At 47.3% G+C, this 13829-nt stretch overlaps 1 protein-coding gene across 2 annotated transcripts in view; it reads right to left on the bottom strand.

Moving 5' to 3' along the window:
- Positions 1-13829, bottom strand: part of LOC146333548 (cyclic AMP-responsive element-binding protein 3-like protein 3) — a 34833-nt gene that overhangs the window by 4669 nt on the left and 16335 nt on the right. For both annotated transcript variants that reach the window (XM_084825882.1, XM_084825881.1), the window contains exons 2-9: positions 12393-12517; positions 10768-11071; positions 8410-8528; positions 7770-7904; positions 3618-3724; positions 2777-2845; positions 1048-1132; positions 82-178 (exon numbers count right to left, since the gene is read on the bottom strand). In XM_084825882.1, coding sequence (XP_084682008.1) covers positions 82-178; positions 1048-1132; positions 2777-2845; positions 3618-3724; positions 7770-7904; positions 8410-8528; positions 10768-11071; positions 12393-12515 — 1039 coding nt within the window. In that variant the 5' untranslated portion in view covers positions 12516-12517. The remainder of the gene's footprint in view (positions 1-81; positions 179-1047; positions 1133-2776; positions 2846-3617; positions 3725-7769; positions 7905-8409; positions 8529-10767; positions 11072-12392; positions 12518-13829) is intronic.

The following is a 13829-nucleotide window of genomic DNA, read 5'->3' as shown; positions in this document are numbered from 1 at the left end:
TTCCAGCTGGCACGACAAGGCACATCCGTGCAAATCTGTGCATACCTCAAGGTGCCTGCCTCACCCAGTGCCACTGCTCACCTCTCACAGGTACAAAGTCGCTTTCTGTCTCGGCTTTGTTGCGGGCAAAAGGGCTGATGGATGGGAAGACGATCAGGGCGAAGGAAAGCAGCAGGACCTGTGGAGAAAGAGAAGAGGAGAAATCAGGCGTTTTCCTTCCATCCTGAGGCCAGGACTTGGGGCAGACCACGAAGCTTCTGCAGTCTGATTTGCTAGTTTAGATGGCATTAAAAGGGGATTAGACAAATGCATGGATGAGGAGGAGGGGAGTTCTCTCAATGGCTATCAACATGGGAGACAGGAGCAGGCAGAGGGAACAAGACGGCCAGTTGGTCTGCCACCCACCTCGCCCCCAGGAGATGAGAGGGTAAGCAGGGCCATCCCATTAGCCCTGCGGGAAGTCTTGTAGTGTTTTCCTCTCCCTTCCTCATCCCTTTTTCTTTGTGTGTCATGTCTTTTTCTTTTTTTTTTAGACTGTAAGCTTGCAGGGCAGGGGCCATCTTGTTTAATGACTGACTGTGAGCCACTCTGGGAATCTTATTTGTCTGAGGAGATAAAAATACCTTAAGGGTGCAATCCTAGGCATGTTTAGGCAGAAAAAGTCCTAAAATTCCCATGCTGGCTGGGGAATGCGGGGAGTTGTAGGACTTCGTTCTGTCTAAACAGGCATAGGATTGCACCCTAAATAAATAAATGATAGCTAAATGGAATCTCTGCTTCCAAACCCTCCTTGCTGCGGGCAAGTGTGTGTGACTGCTTGTGCAATACTATTGACTTCACCACTGTGGATTTCCCAGTGGCATCCAACTTGCTGATGTTGGAAACAAGATACTAGGCTTGGAGGAATTTTGGTCTTCTTACGCAGCCTAGTCTAAGCTTCTCTACTCCTGCACCTTCCTTGCCTTGAAACCTGCCTTGAAAAGAGAGAGATGGGGGAAATGATAGCAGCTTCTTCCCCCCGACACACACACAATTTGTCCCACATACCGCAACACAAGTGCCGGTTTGAGCTGCCTTGCTGCTGGATTGCATCACCAAACCCTGAAGCTTCTTCAGCTGCTGAAGAAGGGACCTGGGAGTAAACAAAGAAGACAACTCAACCGTGCTGTTATGAAGGCTGGATCACATTTGGGGGTGTTCAGACAAGAGAGGGTTTGTGGAACCAGAATGACTGCTGATGGCTTTTTCGTAGTCCGTGGCAAAGAATGCCAGGCACATATTTTTTTAAGGGAGAGTACAGGTAAATAACCAGGAAATGGCTCATCCTTACTTGTCCCCTTGCTTGTCCTCTCTCGCTTGAGATTCTGTTCCCTCTCCATTCTGTCAGACGAAGGTTTCTGCTGGATATTCCATCTAAAAGCAGGCATACCCTTACAGCACTCTCCTTTGGTCCAGCTCCTGGACGCCTCCCAAGGAAAGCCATCTGCACTGCCTGGTTTCCTTTCGTTGGGGCATTACTTTTGAAAGGGAAGCCCTTATCATTGGGCAAAGGGGACTATAGGACCCCAACAGTTACTAGCCATCATTATATTAAACTAGCCATCATCAGATGAAACGCAGGAGTGCAAATGAAACCACTGAGCTATGTCCTCTACCGTTTACCTACTCTCTGTCACCTGTTAAAAATACCAGAAAAGCCATGCTGGATCAGACCACCCAGTGGGAAGTCCACAAGCAGGACATGAGTTCAGGTTCCCCAGCATACTGCTTCCAATACTGGATATTCCAATTTATATCCAATACTGATATAACTGACAGTTATAGCCATCAGGACTAGTAGCCACTGAAAGCCTTGTCCTCCTTGAATTTCTCTAATCCCCTTTGAAAGCCATCCAAGGTAGCAGCCATCACTACACCTTGTGGTAGTGAATCCTGTGATTTAACTATGCACTGGGGGAAGAAATACTTATTCATTTATTATTTATTTTATTACATTTTTATACCACGCAATAGCCAAAGCTCTCTAGGTGGTTCACAACTACCTTTTACCTGTCCTGGATCCCCCACCAATCAGCTTCATGGGAGGACCCCTTTGGGCTCTAGTATTAAGAGAGAGGGAGAAAAATGTCTCCCTATCCACCTTTTCCACACCGTGCATAATTTTGTATGCCTGTATCATATCTCCCCTCACTCGCCTTTTTTCCAAGCTAAACAGTCCCAGCTGTTGTAACCTTTCCTCATAGGGGACTTGCTCCAGCCCCTGGATCTTTTTAGTTGCCCTTTTCTGCCCTTTTTCCAATTCTACAATATCCTTTCTTAGCTGCCATGACTAGAATGGTGCACAATATTCCAAGTGGCAGTCACACCATAGATTTGTATAAGGGCAGTATGATAATGGCAGTTTCATTTTTGATTTCTTTCCTAATGATCCCCAACATGGAATTTGCCTTTCTCACTGCAGCCAGACACCGGGACAATGTTTTTTTCAAGCTGTCCACCGCAACTCCAAGATCTCTTTCTTCGTTTGCTCAGATCCCATCAGCATATGAGGAGCTGGGATGTTTTGCCGCAACGTGCATCATTTTACACTTGCTTACATTGAACCACTTTGCCATTTTAATGCCCAGTTTCAGGGAACATTGTTTGGGGCTGACCCGGTGAAAGCTGGCAACTGAGCCATTTGGGGCCAGGGCAGAGGTACTTTTGCACCTTCTGTGCCTCTCCACCTTTTGGGAAGATGGGTAGCCAAAAATCCCTCGAGCAGTAGGTGACTTACAAGTTCTGCTTCTCCAGGTGGACGACTTTCCTCTGCAGTTCTTGGTTCTGAGCTGTGCAGGCAGACATCCTGGAAGATAGCAAAGCCAACAGATGAGAGAGAGAGAGAGAGAGCGAGCGCATTGCCTCAAAAGCACTCAACCCAGTCTTTTTTAGTTCTGCCAGCTGACAAAATTAGCACAAAGGCTGAATGGCTCACTAGGCCGGTTCAACGCATGTACATCCATGCATAAAGCTCTCATTGCCCCCATTGTGGCGGGGGTGTGTGTGTGTTACTTTCAGTGCAGATAATATCTTCAAAATAAGGGGTTTCCTCAGGACCACAGTGGGGGAGGAAAACATGCCTGCTCTAATGCCAATAATTAACCCCCTGCCCACATCGAGCTGATGCAATTTGCATTTTAAAAGGCAGACAACTGCGCACCAAATGCAAAGAGGCCCTTCACTTTACATTTACTTTGGCCCTTTGCTATTAAATCCTAGGAAACCATGAAAGAAGAGAACGTAGACAGACAGCCTACCACAGGGGCACTGAACCTCTTTCCTCCCAATGGCAGAATTCAATTCTGGTGGAGCTCTCAGGGGCTGCAACCCAGTAGGGGGCGGGGCCACGGGCAAAACAGGGTGGGGCCGAGGGCAAGGGGTGGGGCCACATTCCAAAAACACCAGCATATTGTCGCTTAAAGCTCTTGCTGCTAGGCATTTCAACCTTGGGGCCAGGGGGGCGGGGGGACTGCACAAAAGTTGATGATTGGTGGTTGGGAGAAAAGGGGCATTGCCATCTGGGGAAACACAGCAGGCCAGATTGGGACCCCTACAGGGGTCCTGCACCCCTGGCTTACCGGCTCTCCAAACCGTCAATATACTCCTTCTTCTTCTTCCGACTTTCCTGCGCTGATTGCTTGTTGCGGATCTTTCTGCGGATCTTCTTGAGCACCCTCTCTTCGTACTGGCGGGTGCAAAGGGAACAGCTTAGTGACTGGATTCTACCCTTGGGTAACCGGCTAGAAAGGCTTACTACAGCCCACTTGGGCTGGGAGCCAGGATTTCGCAAAGGGAATGCAGCCTCCCTCTCGTGAGGGTTACAGAGCCTTAAAGCAGCTGTGAGGCGTGAGGAATGTGAGTGCTGGAGGGATGGCGACAGACCCAGAGTTCTCAAACTGTGAGGCAGGTTTCCCTGGGGAGCAGTGAACAGTTTCGAGGAAATATTGGGACCCATGCTGGCTTTACTTCCTCCCATTTTATAACTGGAATTTAGGATATGCTGCTGCTTGGTCGAAATGGAGCTTCTTGCAATGCCTCAGCTTCTCCACAGGTTGAAGCTACGCAACATTATTATTGTATTTTTATACTGTATTTTTAAACTTTTAAATGTGTATATTGTATTTTATGGTTTTAATTGTTGTGAACTGCCAGAGAGCGTCAGCTTTTGGGAGGTAGAGAAATGTAATAAACAAACAAACAAACATTAACAAGCCTCACATCAAATGAATCACCATGAGTAAAACCGACATTACAAATTTATTGGGAGGCACAAAAAACAGAAGCACAACAAAGCCTTCAAAGCTAAATGTTCATTCAGGGTTTGGCCCAAGGAGTCGTGCAGCTAAGTAATTTTAGACCCTGCGCTTAACGGATCTTGTGAGGGATTCTTTTAGACAGCCATTACTTCAAATGGCTGTCTATACAAATAACATTTCTCTCCCCACTCCTATGCATGGACCCCCTATAAATGCTTCGTGTGTGTGTGTCCCCACAATAATCTCTCTCCTAGCTGCCTCTCCCCCAATTCACTCCCCAGGCTCCCCATAATAGCTTTATCTTTATACTATGGGGAATATAAAAAATGATCCTGAGCCATCCTCCTTCCCCCAGCCCTGCCATTCCATGCCTTACAATTGCTTCTACATTCCTTACATGTTAGAACAACAACACTGTTTACCACCCCTGATTTTTAAAAAATACTCTGAGCATGTGCAAACTCACGTAAATCATTGCACCATCTTGATGCGCACATCCTTTTTAAGGATTCAGAATGCAATAAACACACTCATGGGCGAAGGCTAATGATTTATTAGGCAAAAGGCAGATTGACCGAGTAGTTGAAGCTGAACACTGCAGTGGAATGACTGCAGCAAGGAAGAAACCACAAAGCAAGATCGTAACACGTACGTCCTTTCAGTCACTGGAAGCCCGCTTAATCAAGGACGAAAGCACAGCAGCGGCCTGGCTGCGCAGCACTGCTGGATCAGCCAGCTTCCAGGTTCTGAATGGGGGGGGGGGCAGTGTTCCTGGAAAACATATATTATCCCATTGACCCTTTCTATGCTGGACATCGTCCAGTGAGACGATCTGCTCTTGCAAGTGGCAGGCAGCCAGAGCCCCACCACTCTGGCTAACAACAAGCGGCCAGACTTTGAGATTTATCTCCCAGCCTCAAGCTGTACAGTCTCAAACAGATAAAGAAGAGGCATAGCTAACTCCTAAGCATCACAACAGGGTCAGGGTTCCCCTTATGGCCTGAGCAACTCCTTAAGGATCCCTTGCCTCCTTAAGAGTCCCACTTTCCTTCTTTTAAACTTCCCCTTCCCAATAAGGTGAGGTTTAGGCTGTAGGTGTGGGGTGATGGACACTCTAGACACAGGGTTTAATCGCAACAGTTTACTGATTAAAGCAAGCAAATCCCAATTAACGGTATTTACACAATAGAGTGAGCGATACAAAAGGCCTTAGAAGAAAATAATAGTCGCAAAATACACATTCCTTTACCCTAGCTGTACTTAGGCTACTCTGGGCTGCTTCTCCCTGCTCCCTCTTCATGCTCTGGTCTCTGTCTCTGCCCTTTCTGGTTCTCTCGCTGTCTTTATATACCCTCCTCCCTCAAAACCAAAAGTACTGCTTCAAACCTGGAGAAATGAAACCTAGCTGGGGAAATGAAATTGAAACTTAACCAGGGAAATGAAACTTCTCCTCTTAGGGATAGCACCTCTCAACAAAAAAACCAGGCCTCAAAGCCTGACTCTTTCCCCCTTTGCCTCTGTAGGCCTCAAACCTTCACAGGAGGTTTAAACATGAGAAGGACCTATGTGTGCACCAGTAACTGCTCGAAATAACAGTGGTCTTCCGCATTCCACTGCACTTGACTACAGGAATAAAATGGAGTTTGCTTCTGCTGCTGTGGTGCTCTCATCACCTGCCTCTCCCTGGGTGGTCTTTCAAGGGCCCCTGGGCTACAGAGCTCTGGACTTTGGCCCCAAGTTCCAACCCTTGTGGCACCGCTGGGCCCAAGGCATTGTGGCAGCTGAGGCAGGAAATCCAAACAGCACCCTCTCCTCTGCCCCAGACTATGCTGAAATGCAGGCGGTCAGGGAGGGTTGAGTCCAGGTCAGAGTCAAGACAGTAAAGAGGGTCATGGCCCAGACAAAATGACAGCCTGAACCGGAAGCCTGTACAGCCACTTCCGGTTGAGGATAGCCATTGGCAACCTGTGTCCCTGGAAACTCTTTGTTGATGCGCCAACATGTAGCCCCGCTAGCTCAGAATATGGGGAGACTGTACACAGAGCAACCGGTTCCTGGTTAGAATCCTGGCAGTCCTGACACGAGGAGTACAGCTCTTGTAGTGCGGGGCACAATCCAGAGGGATTGTTGAGCCTTGCCACTTTCTTGGACGAGCCCCAGACTGCATGAGACCTCAGAGGAAGAGAAGGAGGAGCCAATTGCTAGCTCCAGTACTGACGGGGTTCCAGGGGAGTCAACGGAGACCAATAACCCTTCCGAAACCTCAGCCTGGCCACTGTAATCCAGACACCGTTAACCTCACAATTAGACTACTGTAATGCACTCTATGTGGGGCTGCCCTTGCACCTGGTTTGGAAGCTGCTGCTAGCACCAAATGCAGCAGCTAGGATGCTCAGCGGAGCACCAACTTATACACATATTACACCTGTGTTAAAAAGAACAGCACTGGCTGCCTATTAGCTACCGAGCCATGTTCAAGATTTTGTTGTTGACATACAAAGCCCTAAATGCCTTGGACCATGATACCTAGCAGACCACCTTCCCCTATATATACCTAGTCTACCCCTGAGATCTTCTGAGGAGACCTTCCTGGTCATTCTGCAGCCTTTGGAATGTTACCAAGTAGCAGTACGTAAGCTGGGTCTTTTCAGTGGTTGTCCCTGTGCATTCAAACACTCTCCCACACGTGCTTCGAGAGGCAGAAACGATGGCAAGTTTGAAACACCTCTTGAAAACGCACCTCTTCACACAGGCTTTCCCTGACCCGTGAGGAACTGTGTTACTACTCAGTTTTGTTGTTATGGCATTGTAATGTTTTTAAGAATGTATATCTTGTTTTTATATTGTTCTATTGCCTTTTAATGTGAACCGCTTAGGAATTTTAATAGATTAAGTGGTGCAAAAGTATTATAAATAAATAAATGCCACCACCTGAGGGGCAGCCCATTTGAAGAGGTTGAGAGGAACTGAGACACCCTGACCGGTCTTGTGCCCTCACTTTGGATCCACCCCATGCCCCCCCCCACAAGGACCCCAGGAGCAGAGGCGGCAGCATTCCCAACTCGAAGCTCACAGCCAGAGATGCCTCTGGCAGCACAGCCCTACTCATATGGAGGATGCCTGATTCCTCCAGTGCTCTGGATCAGGACCCAATGACGGGCCAGAAACAGCTGTCCAACCGAAGCCTTGCCAGTGCTGAAGCAACAGCTAACCTGGCAGTGTTCCCTGTTGGACAGCTCCTCTGATCTTTGACTCACTGGACAGCTCCAGCTAAGTCAGGATAATGAGGAGCAGGGAAGTTCTCCTGCACAAGACCCACTGAGGTGAATGGGTGCTGCCCAGGAGCATGGAATGGCTGGGGTGTCCCTGACAAATTCTCCAAATGTAGAATATGTTAATGATCTTCCCTTGGCCAGATGTCGCAGATTTCTGTGGGGCAAAAGGGATTCAAAAACCGGGTGATGTTCTCCTTACCTTGGTGAGGGGCAGCTGGGTGGGCAGCATCACCCCTTCCTTGGCCAACAGCTTCTTCTCATCCTCAGTCAAGACCAATTCCTGGCAAGCCCCGGGACTTTGCTGAATCAGGGATGGGGTCAATGTCTGCTGGTGCTACGAACATCACAAGGGGAAGGTTACCTGACCTGGCAGGGGGCAGCTTCCTGTCTTCTTAAAAGCAAGCCAACAAAAATGGTCGAGGGTTTCTAGAACTCTAAAACTCATTTTAGACCACAGCTGCATAACCTCAGAGCAGGGGGCCGAATGGCCACACCCCTTTCATCCGGCCTCAAACCCTTTCCCCCAACCACCAATCAGTTGGTGGTTTTCCTGACTTCTGTGCAGTTTTTCCCTATCCTAAAAGGTTGAAATGCCTCTTCTAAGGCCCAGTTAAAGGCCCAGCAAGAAGAGCTTTAAGTCACAGTAGCCTGGTGTTTTTGCATTCAGTGCCGCCCACCCCTGGCATGCGGCCCCCGAGAGCTTCTCTGAAATGGAATTCAGCCCCTGCCCACCCCAGGGTAGAAGGAAGCTCCCCATGTCCTTTAAAAGTAAGCCCATAAAAATAACTGAGGGTTTCTCAAAGCCTAAAGCTCCCTTTAGACGAGACGGAGACACTTGCCATCTCGCAGCTGTTTGAGAGAAGAAGGTCCTTTATAGTCAGAGCGCAGGAGGGTGAATTCAGACGAGCAGCAGCCAAGTCCTGCCTCTCCCCAGGGTAAAATCCTGCTTCCCACAGATCTGCAAAGAAAGGAAAGAGCGAAACCGTTTGTTAGGGCACAAAACACTGAAACCTGAAGAATGTTAAAGCTTGCATGCTAGGGACAGAGGAAGGTGCCTGCAGACCAGTGCTGATTATTTGTCAGTCTAGCCCACTATGGTCTCCAAGTCCGCAGGCCAGAAAGCGCCCTTCCTGTCAATGCTACCTGATTCTTCTAACTAGAGATTGGCAGGGATTGAAGCTGGGGCCTTCTGCATGGAACCCATGTGGTCCACCATTGAGCTATGGTTGTTCCCCTCAGAATAAAGTTTCCAGTCCTCATCATTCTGGCAAAAAGGCTGATTTAAATAGGAATTATACTATGTCAAATCACAGATCTATCTAGCCTACTATTATCTATTCTGACTGGCAGCAGTTCTCCTGGGTCTCAAGCTGAGAGAAACCTTTTCCATCATCTGCTACTGGATTCTTTTAACTAGAGATGGCAGGGACTGAACCAAGAACCTTCAGCACGCAAAACTTGTGCTGTGCCAAAGAGCTGTGCCCCCTCCTATCATGCTAGTGATGGGTTGTTTTCCTTAAACTGATAGCTTTGATTCCTTAAGTTGTGGAATGAGCTTCCCAGAGAGGCTTGCCTGGCACCTATGTTGGACTCTTTCAGGTGTAGTACTCTTCTTTTCACAGGCTTTTTAGTTCTTTGGTTTCTGTTTTCAATCTGTTACTCTATTTTAAACCTTTGCATTTCTGCTAGGTTTTTTTGTTTTGTTTTTACTTCTATTTTATGCTGTAGTTTTAAACTTTTAAATGCTTTCTGTGTGTCTTATGTTGTATTTTATGGTTTTAATTGTTGTGAACTGCCCAGAGAGGTTCACCTATTGGGTGGTATAGATATGTAATAAACAAATAATAAATAAATAGCACACTTCTATTCTTGGGCTGTGGTTACCATTTATAATGAGCCCCCTTCCAGAGGAAAATCAAGGATATGCTTGGCCATTGAAAATGTATCCCATGGGCCCCAAAATCCTGCCCAGAACCCAGGATTTGCTTCCAGAAAATGCTCCAAGGGCAGAATGTTCTGCAAGTGCCAAGAAGTGAGTTATTTGCCAGCTGGGGAGAAAGGAACACCCCACACATGAATCTGATGTGACTTAAATTTATGTTGACTTAATTGGCCAAAACTCTGGTTGCAGCAAGTTAGTTTGGTTTGGGGGTTTTACTCAAATTATCCAGGCAAACTTGCTACAACAGATACTTCAAGTGATAGTTTTATCACCATCTTCTGGTGTTGGAGAGTTTTGCAGGCTGGATCCACTTCCTCTCTATTTCAGCTCACTCCATCTAGCAATCGGGCATCATTTTTTTGTATTCCCATGAGCTTTAGGTAGAGACTGACATAATATTGGCATGGGATGGTGGATGAACAAGATGACCCCATAGTAACCTCTCCTAACCTGGTGCCTTCCAAATGTGTTAGATTAAAACACCCATCAGTCTCTGTGGTTGATGGGAGTTGTAGTTCAACACATCTGGAAGCCAGATTACTATTAATATTACTACTATTATTATTAAATTTATGTGTTGCTTCCCACTGCAAAAAGTTTCAAAGCACACACAACCAGAAATCCATAATTAATATAACAGGGAAAAACAAAAAATGATATAAAACATAATCCACACAACAATATAAATAAAAATAAAACCCAAGAAATATAATCGAAAAACAATACAGTACGAAATGTGTTCATCCACAATATACAAATCTCTCCCGCCCCCGCTACAGCCTAGAAAGAACACCACAAAAGCAGCTCACAGGGGCATAACTAATGTCCAAATGTGGGGGAAAATAAATACACTTTTTCCTAATGCCAGAAAGATGACAGTGCCAGGAGAACTTCCTTGGGGACAGCACCCCATAAACGTGGGACTATCACAGAAAAAGGCCATTCCAGAACTGCCCCCCCACCCCCTCCAAGTTTCTCTTGCAGGAGGCACACAGAGATTGTTTCTTATGAACACAGCCATGAAAGTGCTTCCAGAGAGGCCTAAACACTACAAAAATGTTCCATTTGTCATCATCCTTTGTTAATTTGGTTTATCCTCCAGTGAATACAGCGGGGGCTGGGGGCTCTGATGTCAGTGGGGCAGTGCATCCGCTCTGGGTTTCGGTCAGAACCAGTCAGAACTCTAAAAGGAGCTATCCAGAGTGCTGAACCCATTGGGGGCTGGGGTTCAGCACCTTGGGGAAAGAGAACTCACCGAAGTCTATCGACACCTCTGCTTCTCTCGATTCAGTGGCTGGTGCTTTCAGGGCAGACATGGCTTGGCGGGAGTCCTGGTAGGGTGGGTAAGCCAGGTCGCTGTGCGAGCTGCCATCGGAGTAGGCATCCGGACTGCCTGTAGGAACGTAGTGCGGGGGGCTGTCCAGCTGGTCAGAATTCGGGTCCTCCGATATGCCGCTATCACTGGCAGCCGGAGACCAACTTGGGGAGTCAAGGACAGCATCCGAGGGACCCAAGATGGAGTTGATGAAATCCTCATTCTCTTGAGTGTTCAGCAAGTGCTACAAAATACAGGGAAAGAAGACTGTGAATGCAGAGAAAGTGACGTGAGGTCTCCTGGCTGGGGTGCGCTTGGCCTCCAAATAAGCAACTCAGGGATCCACTTCTTTCTGAGTGCTATCTAAACCACTGAGCATCTTCCGCACATCTGTAATTCTGCAGTTTAAGCACAGAACTTGGACATGCCCTGTTCTCACTTCCTTTAAAATAGGAGTTTCTAGCCCTGGTGGCCTACAATGCCTAGTGAAATCAAAAATGCCACAGCGGAGCTGGACTCCCATTGATCACAGGCCAGAGTGGGATATCCCTTCATCTCTCTTTGGTCTGTTTATGCCCTCTGGTGTTTGCCAAAAAAACTATAAAACTGCAATTTTATTTTATTGCATTTGAAAACCTGGAACAAAGCTAGAAGAATGCAAAACCAGCAAATGTGTGTGAGCAATACGGCTGGGGGTAGTGGGCAGCATACATAAAACCAGAAGGAGATGCATTGGGATGATGTTAAATGTTTGCACACACAAACACCGGATCTGAGGCTTCAAAGCCATTTGTCCCTCACCTCTTGTCCCTGCTCTGGTGGCTTGGAAGCCTCCAATGTGGGAGGTTAAGGGTGACAAGTTCTCCTTTCCAGGGACTGTACACGTGCCTCTCAAAATACTGCAGAGCGAAAACCCCATGCATAGCAAAGCCCTCTCTGTCCACTTTGTTCTGCTCCTGAGGTTGTTCTTTCAGGCTCAGGTTGCAAGATTCTGCCTTAGGCACAGGGTATTTTAGATTGGGGTGGGCAGACATCAGGTTTGCAAGACCTACATTTATTTATTATTACGTTTATACCCCGCCTTTTTTCCTCTTGCCAGGAACCCAAAGTGGCTTACATTATCCTCCACCTCTCCATTTTATCCTCACAAGAACCCTGTGGGGTAGGTTAGGCTGAGAGTCAGAAACTGGCTCAAAGTCACCCAGTGAGCTTCATGGCCAAGTGGGGACTAGAACACGGATCTCCCGAGTCCCAGTCCAACGCTCTAACCACTACACCACACTTTGTTCTACTAGTGCCCAAAGTCCACCAATTGGTGCCAGGTGCAAAATGGTGACCTTTTTGTGTAAGCTAGTGGGAGCTGGAAAGCCTTGCTGACCTACTGCAAAATCACTTAGAGATATCTTCTGCCCAAACCTGCTTTAAACGCTCCTTGATCACAGGGCACAGGTGACAATATTCTTAACCATCTTGCTGCTGCATCTCAGCACCTCCCACCCCACCCCCAAGTCAACACTTCCTCCTCCTTTCCTCCTCCTCCTGCACTGATACACAAGATTGCTCACACTGTCCTCCGGTCCCAGCCAATTTGCCACGGAGGGCCCAAGTTCCACATTGCGAAGGACCCCATCCTGCCGGTCAAACAAGAGGTCCAAAAGCTCCATGCTGTTGAGGTTGGCAGAGTCCATGCCTGCAAGAGAAAAAAGAACGGCACGGACAAAGGCTCAGGAGTACGGGAGGATGTCTTCTCCATGCTTTGCTACAACTGGTCACACTGCAATTAACCGTCTGCAGTGGCGTCGTGGAACCAGGCCTCACAGGGACACAGCCCCGGTACCGTTTTAGTAGTAGGTATGCTGATGTGGATAGGGAGACATTTTTCTCCCTTTCTCCTGATACTAGAACCCAGTGGGGTCATCCCATAGAAGTGTAGAAAATTCAGGAGCATCAGATGTCACGATGGCCACCAATATGGATGGCTTTAAAAAGGGATTAAACAAATTCATGGAGGAGGTGGTTTCCAGTGGCTACTATTCTTGATGGCTATATGCTACCCCAGTGTCAGAGGCTGTATTCCCATGTATGTCAGTTGCTGGGGAACATGGGCAGGAGGGTTCTGGTGCACTCATTTCCTGCTTGTGGGTTTCCCACAGGAAGCTGGTTGGCCACTCTGTGAACAGAATGCTGGATGACCCTTAACATGGACACTGGGTCTAATCCAGCAGGGCTCTTCTGGGATTTTCATAACATCATTTGCCACCCCACTCAGAATTCTGTTTCCTCTGAGCTTAGCTGTAATTCTCACAGCAGAAGTGAAGTTTCCCAGCAACAATATATTGTTCCCTGTTGTAATGAAAAGTATTTTGGGGTGTCTTGATCTGTAATGGACAATTACTACCCATTTGCTTTACTGAAGACCTGCTCCTTGGGGAGATGAAAATTGCTAGGACTGGTTTGTGGATATGAATCAACACAGCTGCATGCAGTTTTGGACAGTCTCGGACACATGGCTATGGGGACCCTCACGATAAGCATTTGCAGTTCAAAACTGATCCCTGTTCATCTAGCCTCTCTCTCTCTCTTCCCCTTCCTCCCAGTTTTATTATCTCTTTTTTCAGGAACATGCAAACCAGGTTCAAGAACAATTCTTCCCTGTGCTTGCAATCTGTCTACTGGCAGCTCCACACACATTTACAAGCTGATGTCAATTCCTCTTCCCAAGGTGTATCTTAACTGAAAGTGGATCTATATAGCTCTGAAAACAGGAGGAATGTTGGAAACATTTCAGTGAATCTGGATTCTCTTGTCAGATGTCCACAAAAAACATCCGGCTCCTGTTCCTCCAGAATATGCTTCAGATTAGAGAACATAAGAAATGGCCTTCTACAAAGCCATACCATTGATCTATCTAAGTTAGTCTACACCAAGGGTAAGGTAGCCTTTGGGAACTGTTGGCAGATTTGGCAAACTGTCCTGGGCACCACCACAAAATGGCTACCATG

Source organism: Heloderma suspectum, chromosome Z (genome assembly GCF_057233095.1).
Source record: "Heloderma suspectum isolate Gila_16-S chromosome Z, 16-S_ref, whole genome shotgun sequence".
NCBI classification, from domain to species: domain Eukaryota; kingdom Metazoa; phylum Chordata; class Lepidosauria; order Squamata; family Helodermatidae; genus Heloderma; species Heloderma suspectum.
Note: the sequence above shows the minus strand (reverse complement) of the source record. Positions and strands in the feature narration are given on the sequence as shown.